This window comes from Pelmatolapia mariae, linkage group LG3_W (assembly GCF_036321145.2).
Source record: "Pelmatolapia mariae isolate MD_Pm_ZW linkage group LG3_W, Pm_UMD_F_2, whole genome shotgun sequence".
Classification (NCBI taxonomy): Eukaryota; Metazoa; Chordata; class Actinopteri; order Cichliformes; family Cichlidae; genus Pelmatolapia; species Pelmatolapia mariae.
Window position 1 is genome coordinate 93,833,187 of NC_086229.1, and position 20,025 is coordinate 93,853,211.

Here is a 20,025-nt window from a genome sequence, read left to right on the forward strand (position 1 = left end):
CCAAGAAAACAAAGCAAAGAATTAGAAATCAGCATAATAGGTTAGCTTATAACATTTTAAAACTAACTGTGAAAAATGATTTCAGCTGGAGTAACCATATCTACATTAGTAAAACATGTATATACATGTCAACTGCTTTACATAGAAACCAGGCACACCTGCTCCAAATGAGGCGTGTAGGCCAAGCCGTCTGAAAACTACATTTCCCTCGAGCCTCTGCGAGCTGTAGTTTGACAACCAGCCAATCCGTGCCATGACAGGCCGGCACGTGACCTAGAGTGAGTTCCTGTTGTAGCTTGAGGGAAACAGGCCGACTTTCAGCCACGGGAGAATCGCAATTTGCGGGTAAGTTGAGACATCTGGCCGGAACGAGGTCACCTGAGTATATATGAAGTGTTATTCGGAGGGCATTGTCGCAGGTTTCTGCGCTCTGTTAATCAGAAAGCGTGTGAATCTCGGGTGGAACAAGCTGTCTTCCCGTGTAGGCCTGCTCTATTTCCTGGTGCAAGTCCACATCTGTGTCTATTGGAATGGCTGAGTTAAAAAAGTTCATTTAAGGCGTTTCGGCGTAGCTTTGCCTGTTTTTCACTCCGCTTCCTGCAGTGCTCAGATTTTTCCATGAACGCTTCCCAGTTTTGACGCTGAATTGTAAAAAGACTGGAAGCCACACTTTGCCTGTGCTTGAAATATTTGAGCTGGTTTCGGGCGCCGAAAGCGGCTCCTTGTGTTTTGTTCTGTTTCACCAGCAGCTGACTAAGGCAGGAGTGAAAACAGGTTTATTAACTCGTTATTACGCGATAATGTCGTTTCATGTCGCCGTGCTCCCAAATAAAATAAAATACTTGCAGACTGCTTTTACTGAGTAAAAATGTTTCTGTTGGTTATATTAATCAACATTAGTTGCCGAGTTTCTAAAAAGTCAGAAGCAGCTTCAGTGTTGACACATCACGCGTGGAATTAACAGCTTTGTGCACAGAAATCATTAGAGGAGAAACATGGCTGTAGATCTAAACGAGCAGCCATATTTAGACATAGAAACTTTGCTGTTATGACTGTGGGCTCGACCTACTGCGCCAGCTGATTTAGAGAGATCAGTGCCCACATCAGCGAATCGTTTTAGGTTATTAAAAATCTTAAAAACAACACTATCGTCATGTTTTGTATTATAAAGTGTCATTTCTTTTGTTCTTTAAAAGGGGATATGAAACACTAAATGTATACATTTACACCATTGAGCTCTGCTCTCAAAAACTGACACAGATATAACACCATCAGTGTAGCTGGATTTAAGAAATAAGTGCTTAAAGTTTTAAAAGCATATTTAGCGCCATCTTCTGTCTGTACGGATCCTTAAGTCACCGGTTGGTTGGTTTCCTTCAGCAGACCAAAAGGTTGAATCTGTTCATCTGGACGTTTTCAGTGGGAGAAACGTTTCGTCACTCGTCCTTCTTCAGTCTCAGCTGACTGCAGGTTTCCAACCTTATAAACAGGACATTTGCACAATGACTGAAACCAGCACCACTGAATGAACAATGGGCTGGGAGGTCAGTTTATTGATCATTAATATGCAAATTGTAACAACCATTGATCAACAACCACTGATCAAACATTTCTCCCAGTGGTAACATCCAGATGAACAGATGGGATTTACTTACCTTGGTGATTGAGCGTGCACCTAGACCTAGACTTACATTAGCTTATGTTAGCTAACTAGTAATAGACCCAATAACTGAGGGGAATATTAGGAGACTGAAACTAAAAATCAGTTCAAGGAGATCGCTTTTGTCCTGCCCCGGGCTGCAACAATGAGTTTTATGTTAAAACCAAGGCTACACTGTCCACTTTTACTCTCTGTCTCTTGACCAGTGGTTCCTCGTTGTTTGGCTAGCTGCACTGACACGCTGTTAGCCGTAATGTTCAGGTTTATTAATGAGGACGGTGTGGAGGAGAAGAGCCTGTCTGAGTCACCAGACCAATAAGCTGCAGTCTGACACTCGAGTTTTTCCATGATAGGCCGGATGCAGCGGTCATCCACCTGTCACCTGAGTCAAACAGGCTCTCCTCCGATCTGTTCTCATTGATTAAACCAAACATTGCGGCTAACAGGTGGATTTTCTCCTGTCAGTGCAGCTAGCCAAACAACGACAAGCGAATTACTGCTAAAGAGACACAGAGTGAAAGTGAATATCATATATGTGGTTTTAACATATCATCCCAGTGAAGATGGAGCTCCACACGTTTCTAAAACAAACTTTAAGCTGTTATTTGTTAAATCCAGCTACACAAACAGTGTTATACCTGCATCAGGTTGTGAGAGCAGGGCTCCATTGTGTAAATTAGCCCAAGCATTTAGTGTTTTCATGTCTCCTTTAAAAATGTTTCAATTACACAGGTGTTGATCTTAAATGACGCTGCAGAGTTTATTATTACACTGCAAAAACTCTCTCAATACACAGTGATTTAGGAACTAAAGGGATTGTGTTTGTGGTTACAACTTTAAATATTGTTCATTGTATTAATATTAGAATCGTTAACACCTTAAATATGGTGCTGTTTTAGTGTGTGACTGGGAAGATGCACACCCAAACTGCCGACTTAAATCAGGGGCTGTCGAATCAAAGACTGATTAACCTAATATGAAATGAATGCCAGTGTAGTATTAATACTTTCAGTCCTATACAGAGCATTTCAAATGTATTGCTATAAAACACTTGAAACATATCGTACCACAGCAGCTATTCTCATTTTCTCAAACCTACTGATTACACACACTATATTTTTTCACATAGGTTTTTACGTGTTACTCCACCCTGCTGTCCTAGCGTTTCACAAAATGAGGAAGCATTCACTGCTGCTGGTTTCATGTACATTCGAGTCAGAATGTTTTCGAGTCCACTTACTTTTTTGCTTTAAAACCTGGTTTAGAATGGTTTGAAGACTTTGGGCAATTAATCTTCACTAAATAAACCACAAAGTGTAAGTGAAACATGACTTTATCTTTTCAGTTGCTGCGTCTCTGAAATGTTCTGAAAAAGTCCTAAAGGTTTTAGTATGTCCAGGAGCGCCGTGGCAGAGATCAGAGAGACATTCCTGTGTACAGTGAAGGACCTTGTTTAGCCCTTTCATCAAACTCCATTTCAAAGTCTGAGAGCAAGAGGGAAATTGTTCATTGTTTTGATGAGCTGGGCTGTTTTTGGCAGAGCTCCGAGCATCAGGGCCTGCTCACTGCTTGTTAACACCAGGCAAAGCTGGGCTTGGTGGTGGCATCATCACGCTGTGAGGCTGCACACAGCAGAAAGGAGGAAGAGCGTACACAAACACACAGAGGGCTGTGAGGAAGAACAGCTCAGCAGTGCTGAGACTCGAGTCCGCGGCACAATTTCATCTCGCCAAATAAAACAGCAACACTGAGTCTGTCTGTGCTTAAGTGCCCCAAACTGATAGTTTTACAAAACAAGCAAACAACCCTGGACACACAGATGATGTCATCTCAATCCCCCTTACAGGAGATAGAGACGACACTTAATTCAGCATTTTGTACCAAGAAGCAAACTCAGTCTTGTGTATGTGACGCTCTGCTGTGAAGTATTAGCTGAAGACGTTCTTCATTTGTTCTATTTTCTCATGTAATATGTCAGATGTAATGTGATGGTTTTCAGTAGAGTTTAGTTACATTCTGTCTCTCTGTAATATCACACAGCTGTCACTGACTCAGTGTAACAGAGACAGGTGGCATGTCTCTAAGAATAGTGGGGTTTAAGATTTTAACTTCAAGTCTTGTTGTTTTCTTTGAATGCATTTGTTGAAACTTATTCACATGATTGATTTTGAAGTCGCTGGATTAGGAAGGGAGAGTTTTTTTACGATCTTGATTCACAATCAGTGTTATTATATTTTTCATTTTGACTTTTGGTTTTTGTTGGATTTTGTCTCAGTTGGTTTCCTGAGTCGATTTTCAGTTCAGTTTTTATCTAAAAAAAGAAAAAGAAAGAAGTTTCAGTGCTAGTTTTAGTCTTTCGGGTATGATTGTATCTAGTTTGAGTTTTTTCTTTAGTTTCAGTTGCAGTAACGATAATAACCCTGCTCACGACACACACAAATTAAGACTGTTTGTCACTCAGTTTAATTCAGTTCAGTTGTAATTATCTAGCACCAAATCACAACAATGTCCTCAAGGCACTTTATATTGTAGAGTAAAGACAATAATAGAGACAATTCCAACAATTAAATGACCCCCTGTGAGCAAGCACTTGGCGACAGTTGGAAGGAAAAACTCCTACAGGAAGAAACCTCCAGCAGGACCAGTCTGCAACCAGTGAGGGTTGAGGGAAGGGAGCTGGGACAAAAGAGACACTTATGGTCCCAGTATGCCCACTGCAACAGTCTCTTTGCTTGCCGATGCAGACTCGTCTCGCAGTCAGTTGTATTTATACCTGCTGTTAAGGTGCATGAAGTCGCTGCAGTATATAGCCAGGTGGCCTGAAAGTCCCATTACATCATTTGTATGTGACTCAAACACATAAAACACATATCAAGATAAAGGAAAGAGCCAGAGGAGGCAGCGCGTACAAGAGGAAACACAGTTTGTGAGGTCGTAGAACAGAATCATGCTAAGACTAGAGGTCCTTAACTAGACGACACCAGTTATTTATATCTTATGCTAGTTTGCTGTAATCGTTATTTATATCATAAGTCTTGCACACAGTTTTAATGGCTGAAGGTTGTACTGCAAATTATCAGTTTGGGTGTTAAACTAAGCCTCACAGCGGTGTGATGTCACTGTTTCCACCTCCAGTAATGCACAGTGTTGCATCCTTGGATGCAACATCCTTGACTCTTGCAGGTCTGACGCTTGAAACCATTCGATGACGCCTGACAGCAAAAAGGTGGTTTTGCCTTCTGAAAAGAAGTAACTGTGATGTACTCGAGGTCAAATTTATATATGTAGCACATTTAAAACAACAAAGTTGACCAAAGTGCTGTACACTGAAATTATGTAGTTCTAAAAAGTCTGCACAAAACAAAATTCAGAAAAATGCAACACAATACTTAACATTAACATAAAAAAGTAGAAAAAACAATTTAAAAATTTAATTTGGACAAAATGCAACCGTCTGTGATGATGTCACAGCAGTGCCAAGGAGAATAAATGTTTTAATAAAGATTTACATGTGTGTAGTGTCTGAGCTGTGCAGCTGTGGCGTGGTATTGGCGTGTTATTCTGTAGATCTGGTGCTGTAGGTGCAGAAGCTCGATCACCTTAATCTGGTTTCAGGATTGCTTAAGAGCATCTGGTTAGATGACCTCAGGGCCGCGGTGATGTGTGCATGCTTTCTAACGCCTGTTAAGAGGCGAGCTGCCACATTCTGGACTAAAGATAAAGATAACTGTTCAACACCAAAGTTAAAGTAGTCCAGGCGGCAAGTGATAGAAGCATGAAGAACTTTTTTTTCAGTTCCTTCTGTAAGAGGCTTTACTTCTTCAGTGACTCTGAGTTGATAAAAACAAACTGTAGTGATGACTGTTATTTGTTGGTCCATTTTAAGAAACCTGTTAAAAGTCACGCCCAGATTTTTTACCGCAACATGACTGTAAGGAGCCAAAAGACTTAAAGTGTCACAAGAGTCATATTTAAAGCGTATGAAATTAGTCCTCCTTTCATTAAAATCCTCATCCAGGACTTAAAGTCACTAAGACAATTTCAGCTGAATGGGCATAATCACCTGGATGTCACGGCAAAGCAGTGGAAAAAAAGCCGATCTTTTCTAAAGATAGAAATTAGGGGCAACACGTACAATGAAAAGAGAAGTGGGCCCAGAATGGACCCTTGAGGTACTCCACAAGTGAGCGATGCTCCCACCTGTACAAAACAACTTCTGTTTGTTAGGTATGATTCAAACCAGGTCAGAACTGTGCCTTTAATCCAGTTTCATGTTGTAGATTAGATAGAAGGACCCTGTGGTCCACAGTGTCAGAGGCAGCAGGCAGACGTAGAAGCAGCGATTTTAGAGTAGACGTTCTTTGTTTCTGTGTTTGCAGACGATCAGTCTGATTTGACTCATTTAACAACTGAAGTTTTACTTTAGGGGAAACTTGAAATAGATTTCTTTAACAGAGGTGATAAATAATGCTTACATTTTAAATGCTACATGAGATTATAGTTCTGATTTGGGCAACTGACAGAATTCAAACCTGTGAACCAGCCTATAAGTAATTTATGCTTATTTAATTACAAGTATTTTACTTGTGTTTAATTAATTTCACACTATTGTTACATTTCAAGTAAAATAATAAAATCTTCCCTTGTGTGTTGTCGTGCAGTCCAGTGGATAGATGGTATCTTTGCTCACGCTTCCCATAAATGTGCAACTTGTGTAACTACCAGTCCAATGCAACTGAACACAGCACTGAGAGAAATGTTGGTAGAGAGGGTCAGTCGCTTTAATCAGCTGCTTAAATCTGACATTTTTTACTGTGCTTTCTGGCGTCATGTCTTCCTGCCTTTGTGGAAACATGCTTTTTGACATTGTTTGTTGGACGTTAAGTAAGTGAGGTAGCTCTGCAGTGCAAAGAGTTTAAAAAATGTTTTTTCTAACATTTAGATTGGATCAGTGAGTGACCTCATAACAGTAACTGCTGAGTGACAAGACCCAGCAATACAGCTAATGCACTTTAGCTTACTACTTTGTAAATGGTACATGGACTGGTTCTTATATAGTGCTTTCCTACTCTGAGCAGTCAAAGCGCTTTACACAACTTCACACATTCGCACAACCATGTTTTCTGTGCTCTCTATCTTTCTATCTAACGTTCACACATTCCTACTCTGATGGATGCATCGGAGAGCACCTGGGGGTTAGAATCTTGCCCGAGGAAATTTGGCAAACTGGAGCAGATAGGGGTTGAACCACCAACCTTCCAGTTTGTAGGTGACCTGCTCTCCATCCTAAGCTACATGCCTGGCTCTTAAACAACATATTATACAGGATATCACCTGAACATTAACATTTTAGTAGTTAGTGTTTACCCAATAGGTTCACTGTACAATCTAGAATGTTCTCCTCATACAGTTAGGCTAAGCTTTTGGATTATGTTAAGTAGGGCTGCAGCTATCGACTGTTTTAATGAGTTATTAAATTTTTCCTTATTAATGAGCAATAATAAATACTCAAAGGAGAGTAAAGGCTGGTGTTTAAAAACAAACTGGTCATTGGCTTCTATTTTAGAAATTGCAAAGTTTGTTTCATCATCTGTTTCATAAAACATTTTATTTTTTCATAAATGCAAAAATATATAAATAATCTCAAGTAGATTCAAAGCCAAATAAAAGTTATTGCTTCGTCTTCTTGGAAGGTCTGTTTCTAGTCGCTGGCGTTGGCGTTTCCATGGTAACATTGGCGCCACAGAGCCTTGTGTGAAAGCAAAGAATCTGTTGAATCATCTCAGCCCTTCAGTGTTTGGTTTCTCCTTCACTTCACCTCCTGCCCAGTCGTAGCAGACTGCTGACCCTCCCTCAGCCTGCTTCTGCTGCAGATGTCTTTGCGTTTGGAGCGTTCGTCCTTTCCACTGTCACCAAGTCTGGTCGAGTCTTTACCGTCCAATTACAAGTCTTGAGACGATCGTTGTTGTAAATTGGTGTTATAAAAACAACATTTAATTTTATTGAACAGTTATTGGGATATGTCCATTTTGCTGCAAGAGTAGCATTTGTGAAAGTCCTGTTCAGGTCCTGGAGCTGCGATCAAGGTCGCTAGCATCTCATATTTTGTCGTCATGAACAGTCTGAGACCCCTCACAGTCCTGTGTCTCTCTTCCTCAGCCTGTGGAAACTCCCTCCCTCAGCAATGGCCTCACCTGTTTCAGTGTACAACATCTTAGAGTCACACACGCCCCCTGTAAGTATGCGTTTGTCTGTGTTGTGCATTTGATTGATGTGTGAAAGGCACTTCTTAAAGGATGTTCAGTGTGACACAGAAGAAGCCAAATCTCTGTTCCTGTTTTCATTTTTTTTCTGAGCTTCTATTATTGTGATAATGGGCTGTCAGTTAGACGAATAACACATTTAACTGTAACCTACACTACTGCTTAAAGGTTTTAGAACAATTATTCCTGTTATTTAGTACAATTGAAGTCATTCAAGTCACATGAACAGTTTAAAATGGTACAAAGGTATGTGTTGAACTGCCAGAGGTTAAAAAAAGTTAAGTTTATAGAAACAGACTGATAGAAAAAGGCCTTTTTCAAGAACAACATGGGTCAACAGTTTAAAGCTGCTGCTACTAACTCCTACAGGTGTTACTTCCAGCCCCCTCTGTCTGCATAAAGCAGTGCTGGACACACTGTGGTACCATAGCCTCGTCAGCATCAGCTGAACAGTGTTGAACTGCAGAAAGTAGAGTGATGGTGCAAACATGGCGAGAAAATCTGTGAAAAATCTGAAATGATCAAAAACGTTTCACAATATTGTCAAACAGTGTTTGTATATAAACAATGAGCAAACTTACAAATTCATCAGTGATTAACTGAATGTTAATAAAGGAGGGCGGGGCTAAATTGCAATAAAAGCTAAAAATCTTTTGTTATTTTAAACATTGCTTTTGGCCGATTTGACATCATTGCAGGTTCAAACCAGTCATATATGTTGATACTGGTGTTTGCAGACCCCCAAAGAGTCTCTGAAGATGGAATTGTTATCTGACGTGTCCCTGCTGCCTGGAGAGGAAAGGATTACTGGTGAGTACAGTCCTGTGGAGCTGATGAATTAGACTGTTTGCTCCACAAGTTTCTCATATTCTGATTCTTCTCCTTTCTTTCCAGATAAGGACATAATCTACATCTGTCCGTTCAGTGGAGCCGTGAAAGGCAAAGTGTTGATCACCAACTTCAGACTTTACTTCAAGAGCTCAGATGCTGTAAGTTCCTGTGTGTGTGCGCGTGCATGTGCGTGTGTGTGCGTGCGTGCGTGTGCGCGTGCACATGCATGCGTGTGTGTGTGTGCGTGTGTGCGTGCGTGTGTGTGTGAGAGCGAGACAGACAGATGGAATCTACCAACAACTCTGAACTAGATTAGACACCTTATCTAACACCATCGCTGTGAAGCATCGCTGAGTTTTTTTCTGAGTTTTTATGTTATTGCACTTTTGCTTTGTTCAGTTGTTACAGACTAAGTTTAGCATTTACCACCTTTATTTATAAAGCACCTTAAAAAAAACAGGGTTCACAAAGTGCTGCACATATACAAAGAGCATAAACAGAAAAAGAGAAGAGGCAACTTTGGAGCAGCTACAGCGAAGCACGGTCACGGGCAGGGTCAAGAGGTTTAAAAACAAATAAAAGAAGTTTAAAAAAGATGCGAAAATGTCAAAGGTAGCCGGTGGAGTGAAATGAAAATGGACTGATGTGCTCAGACTTTTTTGTTCCAGTTAAAAGATGCGCTGCAGCTTTTGGAAACAACCTGCAGACGCGTCATGGACGTGCCGCTAACTCCATAATAAAGTGTGTTACTGTAATCCAGCCTGGATGTAACAAAGCTGTGGGTTACTGTCTGAAAAAGCTGCCTTGATAAAAAGGCTTTATTTTGGCCGACCGCCTTAAATGGAAAAAGAAAAAGCAACAGCTGTGATGTTGCTTTGAAGTTTAACGTCTGCATCCTTTTTAAGTCCCAGATTAGTGATGACATACTGTGATAGGGAACCAACATCATAGCAGTGGACTCAGAAATGCCACCAAACCCATCACTTCTGTTTTTGTCTTATTAAAATGTAAAAAGTTCAAAATATAAAGGGTGGATAAAACCACGGCACGAGGAAGCCTTATGAGATGGGCGGCTCATTTAAAATGACATCACCCTGATGTGACAGGAGCTAAGATGAAGGCTGCACAACAACCGCTGATATCTGCGGCGTTTAAGCAGCCTTTGCTGCCCAGTCTGACCGGGCTAACGATGCAGACATGAGGCCGTACTCTGATGAACCTGCTTGAGCCACAATTGGATATCCTGTCGCGCGCACACTTCAGTGACAATATCGTCCAAGCATGTATGAGCAGGAAAGTCTAAAGTTATGGCTGAGCTGTCCCGGGCGTCTTATGTAGCCCTAACTACAGGTGGGTGGACCTCCAGGGCAACGGGAAGCCATGTGACCGCGACCGCTTGTTACATCACAGCGTGAGATACGAAGCCCTGCCCGACATCGCACCTTAATTTGTTTTTATATAAATGCGTGGAATGAGACTTGAGTTGAATGTTATTTAATGGGCAAAAAATGCTTAAATAAGTAAATAAATGGCAAATTCAATTTTTATTGTCTTTTTTTTTGTTTTTTTGCTGATCTGAAAATTGATCCGATCGGTGACTTAAACCGTGATCCGATCCGAACCCTGAGTTTTTTGATCCGTTGCAGCACGACTCTCCCCCGTGGCGTTAACGAGTTTTGATTTTGGGACCAGTGTGGATGCTTTCTGTGGACGCTGTGAGTCGTGAGGGAGTTGTTTATGTTTTTGCTAGTTTTACATGGTGAATTTGAATGTATGACATGTTACCAGGTAAATATAGGCATTATTGTGTGTTGTTATTGAGTATATATTTATAACACGAGTGTCCGTTGCTAATTTTGTAATTGTATGTTTACAGTAAATGTATTTATTTTCCAGTTATTGTTGTGAGTTTCTACTGCTGAGCCAGTTTAGGGTCACGCTGGAGCCTCTTCCAGCTGTTGAATAAAACACCAAATTGAAACTGAGTGATAATAAATACGAAGGCTGGGGGAGAGAGAGTTCATAGCTTTACAATAAGAGTCACTGGACTCATCACTGTCCTCGATGAGTCCAGTGACCGTTGTGTCGTCTGCAACTTTAAGTTTTAACAGAAGGACCTTTGCATGGGAAGTTATTTGTGTAGAAGGGCAGATGAGCGAGGACTGAGGGGTGCTAGTGCTCCGATTTAGATGTGATTCTCCCCAGACTTCGACTTTCTGTCCATCAAAAGTTTGTGAGGATATAACAGATGAAGCTGAAACAGGGAGTGGAGTACTTTAGGGATGATGGCAATCGAGCTTATGAAGGATTTAGTGCAGTTCTATGTCGACAGCATTGTCCCCGACCTGTCTGCACACAGCCTACAGGTGATGTCCTGCAGGTGTCACAGAGGGCTTCTTAGTTACTGGAGTGATTGTTGAATGTTTGAAACAGGAAGGAGCCAATAATATGTTGAAGATCAGTGTGAAGACGGGGCCCATGATCTGGGAGTGTCCTTAGAGTAGATGGGTGAGAGTATGGCAGGGGGAGGTGGCGAGGTGGCAATACTGTCTGCTAAATCATCAGCATGAGTGTTAGTTTTTCACAGTGTGGATTACTACTTTATCCTTGGAGAAGATAAAGTCTTGAAACTCCTATAAAAAAGGTACAGGAGACCCAGGTGCACGATGTATTAACGAACCATTCAGGAGCTAAGTTCTTCCAGTTTTGGTCGTAATCATCTAGAAGAGCTTACAGAGATCATATGAAACTCACAGCATTAGTACCAGGTACCATTCAGAAAACTGAACAATTCCTACGACACAGTTAAACGATGTGTGACTTCCTTCTCTCTCCGTCACATCTCAGAGACAATTATAAAGTCCAGTTTTACAGAACAAGTCATTTATAATAAATTACCTGTTGGCACTGGAGCATGCATTATTCACCATTAATTTAGCAGAGCAGCAGGTATCATTTCACTGCGTGCTCTTAAATAAGCTATGTGTGTGTCATGCATTGTTTTTAATACACGCTGGACCTCGCGTAACAGAACAGTTTCCTGTTGCTGAGGTCACATGACTGTATTTGTCATACTTTGTGTTGCAGGATGTGACGGTGACGCTGGACGTTCCATTGGGTGCCATCAGTCGAGTGGAGAAGATGGGTGGGGCGTCGAGCAGAGGAGAAAACTCCTATGGCCTGGATATTACTTGCAAGGTGTGTGTTTAATGTTCAGAAGTCATTTGCTTTTTTGCAGTTGCTGGATTTTTATTTAAAAAGAACATAAAGTCTCATCTCTGCCATCGCATACATGTGTTGGTAGCTTAAAGTGTCCCGAATCTGAATATGCACAGCAACATTTCCATAACACTTTCTTTTAGTTGTATCTTTTGCAGGTCTTACATGTTGTGTGTTGACAGTGAAGTGTTTGATCTGTTCTGTCACCAGGACATGAGGAATTTGAGGTTTGCCCTGAAGCAGGAAGGCCACAGCAGAAGAGATATTTTTGAGGTTCTTTTCAGATATGCCTTTCCTCTGTCACACGGTCTGGTAAGAAACCTAACGTCTACTGCTGCTTTGTATTAATTACTTGGTATGTGGAAGAAGAAGAACACATTATTTTGACTAATAAACATTCTGGGTTTTAAATAGAGCATATGGCTTCTGCTTGCCAGAGACGCCTGTGCTTGAACATTGACTGTATGGGAAGCAGTCAGTGTATCGCCCAAACAGGTTGTGTCTGCCAATGGAAATCCTCCATTTAATTTATTTCCAGGCATTTGTGCAAATGCTGAAATTTTGATATGCAGCCCCCTCCCTGTCCCACACTCCACCCATCTGCTACATCTGCTTGAACAGTACTTGCACATGCCAAAATGTAGTTCAAGACTTCCTGTTCTTTCCATGTAAGTCCATCAGCACTCAGACTCAGCTGACCATCTCAGATTTGCCTGAAAAATTTCCAGGTCCTTCTCTCACCCCAGCCAATCACAGCAGATGGCCCCGCCCCTCCCTGAGCCTGTCGGAGGTTTCTCCCTGTTAAAAGGGAGTTTTTCCTTCCCACTGTCGCCAAAGTGCTCGCTCATAGGGCGTCATATGATTGTTGGGTCTACCTTACAGTATAAAGCACCTTGAGGCGACTGTTGTTGTGATTTGGTGCTGTATGAATAAAACTGAATTTAAGGGATGAAATTAGAGCTGTTTTTAAAAATGTTGTTCCAGCATTTCTGATGCTTTATTTTCAAATTCCATCATCTAGTAAAACTACAGCAGGTTCTTCTTTGGCACAAACACTTACATTACAGTGATGACGGCTTTAAGTCTGAGCTGACAGCAGATTTGGAGGCTGTTGGAACCACAGTTTGTTAGGCGTCTGATAGCCTGTAATATTTCTTTTCACGGATATTAAAGCTTGAACGTGAAAAAAAAACAACAGAATTTTCATTCAACGTTGAACTGACCTTTTATGTTTCTGGTAAAAACTAATTTGAAGCCAGTAAAGCCCCTTCATTCGTTCTGCTAACTGCCTGCTGTCCAAACAAAGAGTATTATAACATCGATGGGGGCTTAATATTTAAAAAGGCTCCCTGCTCGTGCGCTTTACTGTTACAATGGCTGTTCTAATGGATGTGCTGCTGTTTCTATAAGACCACTGTATACAGTAATGTCTTACACGTTTCTCTCGTTTGCTTCTGTCCAGCTTCTTTTTGCGTATTTGAGTCAAGAGAAGTATGCTGAGAATGGCTGGACCATCTACAAACCCGTGGAGGAGTTCAGACGGCAGGTAAGAAAGAGAACGTGCGCAGTATTGGGGTCCCAGTACAAATGCTCCGGACAATAGGAATGGCAGTGTTTTCTATAAGCGCTGATAATCTGTTTTTATTGACGGTTGTTCTAAAGAACCACAGTAAGCGAACGCACCCTCAGAAGCCTGGATGTTAAAAACCTGATGAGCTGTGAGGTCTGATGCTTCTAAACAGTCAGCGAAGATTTACTGTTAGAGCTGAGTTTGAGTTTCAAAGTAACGTTTTTAGAAATGAGCCAATAATGATCATTATCTCTTCCAGGGTTTACCTAACAGCAAGTGGCGTATATCATTCATCAATAAGAGCTACGATCTGTGTGACACCTACCCCACTGTGCTGGCTGTACCCTACAAAAGTAAAGAGGAGGACCTCCGAAAAGTGGCTGCCTTCCGGTCAAGAGGACGAATACCGGTGAGGGCAAGACTAAGCTATGAAATATAATTGTTCTTTTCAGGAAAGACTTTTTGAGTTAGACCAGATCTTTGAATGCATACAGTGCTGTACTTTCTCATGGTGCTGTAGATACTGTTACACACTTGTACTGTATTTCTGAACAGGATAAGCTAATTAGTTTAAGTTTACATTTTAAAAACATTTGCATTGTCAGTTGGTGTGTAAAATTACCAAAGCTAGTGTTGGGAGTCAAACTGGACTTGGTTCTTCACCATGACAGGGCTGCTATCTGAAATTAAGTAATAATGAAGCAGGCAGAAGACGTGTGTGTGTGTGCGTGTGTGTGTGTGCGTGTGCATGTGCTGTGCTGTGCTCCGCTCCTTACTGTGCATTACCAAGGCTGAGTTTCTCACCCCAAAAAATGCCCTGTAGGGGAAAAGCTAAGGAATGAGTTAAGCTGTCCTAAAAACTCCCTGAAAAGCCTTCAGTTAATCCAAAATGCTGCAGCAAGACTCCTGACAGGGACTAGAAAGAGAGAGCAGATTTCTCCTGTTTTGGCTTCCTGTTAAATCCAGAATTCAAAATCCTGCTGCTCACATACAAGGTCTTAAATAATCAGGCCCCATCTTATCTTAATGACCTTGTAGTACCATATCACCCTATTAGAGCACTTCACTCTCACACTGCAGGCTTACTTGTTGTTCCTAGAGTATTTAAAAGTAGAATGGGAGGGAGAGCCTTCAGTTTTCAGGCCCCTCTTCTGTGGAACCAGCTTCCAGTTTGGATTCAGGAGACAGACACTATCTCTACTTTCAAGATTAGGCTTCAAACTTTCCTTTTTGCTAAAGCATATAGTTAGGGCTGGACCAGGTGACCCTGAATCCTCCCTTAGTTATGCTGCAATAGACGTAGGCTGCTGGGGATTCCCATGATGCATGCAGTGTTTCCTTTTCCCTCACTCTGCATTTAATTATTAGTTATTCCTAATCTCTGGCTCTCTTTCACAGTCTGTCTTGTCCGTGTCCTCCTTTTTTGTGCTCCTTCTGTTTTCCTCCTGTTTTTATCCAGTGCGTCCACTTTTTCTTTTCTGCAGTATCCGAAGCATCTTAATCGTCCCTCTTGAACTTTGTTTTCAGACCACCAAACCTCATCCTGAGCTGTCCTTCTAATATACTCATTCCCAATCCTGTCCATTGTGGTCACTTCAAAGGCATCTTTAACTCCAGCTTGTCCTCCTGTCTTTTTTCTCTTTTATGTCACAGCAGGTCTCATTACCATCTTAAATCTTCACTTTCAGTTACGCTGCCATCTTTCACTTCACTCTGACTGCATGCTTTTCACCTTTCTTGACCTTGAGGTGCAAGAAAATCCCAACAACAGCTGCTGTAGTTGGTGCTATAAACAGTAAATTGAATTTGCCTGCACAGTTCATTGATGGTTGATCTCTGGTATTTAAACTTGTCGACCTTCACTACCTCTTTTTCTTGCAGCTTCACTGTCACGCCTGTCTCCCTGTCATTCACACACATGTATTCTGTCTGCTCTCCAGTGCTCCCTGCTCTCACTACAAGTCACACTGTGGTCTGTAAATATCACAGTCTGTGGAAACTCCCGCCTAGCCTCATCTGTCACCCTGTCTATTACCAAAGCTCTGCACATCACTATTGTTGTTAAATTTACTGTTTAATACTTGAATGAAAATACTTTGCAGACTGCCTTCAGTGTAGAACCCCTGAATCACTACATGCTGTGTTTCCAGCTTGGCTTTTACTGTAGCCTCCTGCAGCTGCTGCTCTGCTGGGTTGAGATTAAGGGGCGTATCATGTCATTGAAGAATAACCCACTTCTCTGGCTTTAGCAGTGTGGTTTTACTCATTATTCATTTGCACTGTGAAGTACTTTCCTATCATTTTTGCAGCATTTGGCTCAATCTGAGCAGGAAGTATAGCCCTGTACATCCCAGAATTCATCCTGCTACTCTTGTTAGCAATCACATTATCAGTAATCACTGGTGGCTAGATTACACTGGCAGCTGTAGATACCACAACATTGCTTAAGTAATGCGTGTTAGATGGGCCTGACTATATTCAGTGGTCCCTCGCTATAACACGATTCACTTTTCGCAGATATTTTTTTGTGCAGTTTTGCATGTTTTTTTTTTTTGTTTGTTTGTTTTTTTTACTGCGTATTGTGTTCTGCATCCTGATTGGCTGTAGACCATTGTCACTCAATCTCCTCCGTGCTGTGTCTCCTGTACAGTCCAGAATGCGTTCAGTTTGTCAAATTTACATAAATCTTCGATCCTAGCAGTGTGACTCCGTGCTGTGCTGTATGTTTGTAAGTTTCCTCCCCAACAAACACAACAATGTCGATGAAACATTTTGCACCGTGATTATAAGGCGCATTAAGCGAAACAAAACAGTCAAACTTTACTCAACTCATTCTTCTTGCCTCCTCTGCTTCTGTACCATTGATTCATTAATGAGTCATTAATGTGTAATTCTCTGGCAGCTGCTCTGTTCCATGTTCTGGACCTGAAAACGGGGTTTGATCTTTGGTTTCATTCTATAATACTGGACTTGTGTTTCTACCAAGGTTTGAACTTTGAGAGTGTTTACACAAATGTTCATGCCTGTCTGAGAAAAGTGTATAAAGTGTGTAGTGAGGAGTTTTACAGCCTAAACATCTATAATAATTGTAAAAAATAAAGTTGGCTACTTCGTGGATTTCACCAATCGCAGGTTATTTTTAGAACGTAACTCCCGCGATAAACGAGGGAACGCTGTACTGTAATTTCTGCATTTTCTTGGTTGTCATTACTGAACTGTTTGAGAACTTCCATTGACTGACCATCCAATAACATTTAAAGGTTTACCCTGGTTTCCACACATTAGCTCCAGATTTTGTTCAGTTATAGTTTGATGCTGGAGCATGCAGGAAGCAGAACCCAAGACAGCCAATCAGAAATTACCTGGGGTTTTTTTGTACTGGAAGCTTGCAGGCTAAAAACATTCAGATGTGCAGACGGGTATTTTGTGACATGCTGCAGATTCTAAACACAACTAGAGCTTTGTCTAAGCTCGAAAAAACAAAGGGATTGTTTCAGACTAAACATAATGGGTTTGACTTGTTGACATAGTTTGTGGCTATTCAGATGTTTAAGGAGAAAAGCATCTGGACTTCTTGAAGTTGAAGACGTTTCATCTGAGAAGCTTCTTCAGTTGTAGGGTCAAATGGTGGAGAGTCCCAGATTTTAAGCCCTGTGGGAGTGTCCCCAAGAGGGTCATGGACCCCCTATTGATCCTCTGCCTAATCAAACGAGCCAAGGTGTGAAAACAGGTGTAGGTCACAATCAGCCAAGGTTTCACGTGAACACATCGTGAAACCTAGCCCCACCCTATCATGTGACTTACTGAGGTCAAAGGGCCCAGGATGTGAGTGGGCGTTAAGGCGTCTGGGAAGGATCTCAGAACTGGATTATAGATGGCAGACAGTCCAGATGCTTTTCTTTCCAAGCTCCTTAGACTTCAGTGACCTGGATGACTGAGAACCTTCACAGACATATTCAGATGTTCTTAACATTGACGCTGTATCATAAAGTGTTGTGTAAATTCTGCAATTGTTACTGTTGTTCTGTCTTAGGTTCTGTCATGGATCCACAGAGAGAACCAAGCAGTGATCGTCCGTTGCAGTCAGCCTCTCGTTGGCATGTCTGGTAAAAGGAACAAGGACGATGAACGCTACCTGGAGCTGATTAGGGAGGCAAATGATACCACCAAGCTCACCATATATGATGCTCGTCCCAATGTCAACGCAGTTGCCAACAAGGTCAGAAGGAAAAGAAAACATCACCGCAATCCACGGGCATTAGTTGCAACATTTATCTGTTAACTACAAATTTTATCAGAAATGAAACAGAAAAAACTTAAGACAGTATACAGTACATCCAAAAAGTATTCATAGCACTTCACTTGTATACTTGTATACACCATATACACACTGCCAGTCAAAGGTTTGGACACACCTTCTCATTTAATGGTTTTTCTTTATTTTTACTACTTTCTACATTGTAGATACAAACTAAAAGTATCAAATATATGAAGCAAGATATATGGAATTATGTAATAAAGACAAAATTGATAAATATGTTTTATATTTTAGATTCCACCCTTTGCTTTGTTGACAGGCTGCAAACCCTCGGCCTTCTCTCAGTGAGCTTCATGATGTCGTCACCTGACATGTTTCCCCTCACAGGTGTGTCTGTCAGGGCTCATTTGTTGAATTTCTTGGGACCATCAGTTGTGTTGTGCTTTGAAAGTGTCCCCAAGTGCAGTCACAAAAACCATCAAGCGCTACGATGAAACTGTCTCACGTGAGGACGCCCCAGGAAAGGAAGACCAAGAGTCCCCTCTGCTGCTGAGGACACATTCATCCGAGTCACCAGCCTCAGAAATCACAAGTTAACAGCAGCTCAGATTAGAGCCCAGATAGATGCCACACAGAGCTCCAGTAGCATCTCTGCATGTTCAGAGGAGACTGTGTGAATCAGGCCTTTATGGTCAAACAGCTGCTGAGAAACACGAGGAGTGGACATTAGACCAGAGGACATCTGTGCTTTGGTCTGATGAGTCCACATCTGAGATCTTTGGTTCCACCTGCCGTGTCTTTGTGTGACGGAGAAAAGGTGAACGATGGTGTCTACATGCATGGTTCCCACTGTGAAGCATGGTACACTGAACCAGCATGGCTACCACAGCATCCTGCAGCCACATGCATCCCATCATTTATTTTCCAACCGCACAATGACCCCAAACACACCTCCAGGCTGTGTTTGACCAAGAAGCAGAGTGATGGAGTGCTGACAGAAGGCCTGGCCTCCACAGTCACCTGACCTAAACCCAGTGGAGATGGTTTAGGATGAGATGGAGCGCAGAGTGAAGGCAAAGGACCAACAGGTGTTCAGCATCTCTGAACTCCTTCAAGACTGTTGAAACCATCTCAGGAGACGACCTCATGAAGCTCATGGAGAGAAGGCCAAGAGTGAGCAAAGCAGGAATCAAAGCAAAGGCTGTTTGGAAGAATCTGAAATATCAAACATGTTTTCAGTTATTTCACACTTTTTTTGTTTACTACATAATTTCATGTGTTCATTCATAGTTTTGATGCCTTCAGTGAGAATCTACAGTGTAAATACTCATGAAAATAAAGAGGAACCATTAAATGTGTGTCATACATTTTGACTGGTGGTGCCTTGCCTACGGCAGTAAGGTGATATATTTAAAAAGTGGCACAGTACAAATAAGATTCAAACACAAAATAAAACAGACAACTATTAATGCTGTCATACTGTCGTTAGCCTGGCTGCAGGCGCGGACACTCAGGTTTTCCTCGTTGAGTTTTCACAGTCACATGTGTGATTTCTTTTTAACTTGTTCTGTCTGACAGTTTTAGAATCAGGGTGTGATGGTGATGATGGACGGATGCTTTGTTGTGCCAAAGATATTTGCTTTGCCAAGAGGAGCACTGTAGACTCTGTTATTATTCACATTATTGTCAGAGTGGATGCTGGAGCAGACGCTGTGAAGGTGGAGCAGTGGTGGAGAAATAGAGAAAGGTGGGCTGGGGGGATAAAAGTGGAGACATTCTTGATCTCCATCTGTAACAAAACACTCACAAAACAAACATCAGTTGAAAGATTAAACAGAGGTTTACAACAACAGACTGCCACAGGTGGACAGAGAAAGACCCAGGAGACCTGGGCCAGTGCAGAGCTGCAGGGAGGAGAACCCCCACACCACCACCTCACCTCTAGTCCAGCCTTCTGGTCCTGGGTGTGTCTGCCTCCCAGCGTCCTAGGACCAAGGGCCCCAACACCAGTAAGCCATTCAGTCAGCAAACTCTCAAATACTCTTGAACCTGCAGCTGGATCTGCACAGAGGAGGTTGTAGCGAAGGCCTACACTGCACTGCTGACACTTGTGCTCACTTTTATGCTGTTATGGCACACCAGCTCTGCTCTGCTCGTATATCTGTGAGTCCCACCTGCTTTTTCAGGTATTAGAAGAGGGATGCGCCACTGTATGTATGATGCT

General features: G+C 41.9%; 1 protein-coding gene across 3 annotated transcripts in view; it reads left to right on the forward strand.

Moving 5' to 3' along the window:
* Window positions 1–259: 259 nt before the first annotated feature.
* Window positions 260–20,025, forward strand: part of mtm1 (myotubularin 1) — a 28,827-nt gene continuing 9,061 nt past the window's right edge. For 2 of the 3 annotated variants that reach the window (XM_063470361.1, XM_063470362.1), the window contains exons 1-9: window positions 260–345; window positions 7,820–7,895; window positions 8,661–8,733; window positions 8,818–8,912; window positions 11,842–11,952; window positions 12,184–12,285; window positions 13,436–13,519; window positions 13,803–13,952; window positions 17,577–17,762. In XM_063470361.1, coding sequence (XP_063326431.1) covers window positions 7,845–7,895; window positions 8,661–8,733; window positions 8,818–8,912; window positions 11,842–11,952; window positions 12,184–12,285; window positions 13,436–13,519; window positions 13,803–13,952; window positions 17,577–17,762 — 852 coding nt within the window. In that variant the 5' untranslated portion in view covers window positions 260–345; window positions 7,820–7,844. Of the gene's footprint in view, window positions 346–7,818; window positions 7,896–8,621; window positions 8,734–8,817; window positions 8,913–11,841; window positions 11,953–12,183; window positions 12,286–13,435; window positions 13,520–13,802; window positions 13,953–17,576; window positions 17,763–20,025 lie in introns of those variants that run through there. The other variant, XM_063470363.1, reaches the window with a different exon arrangement.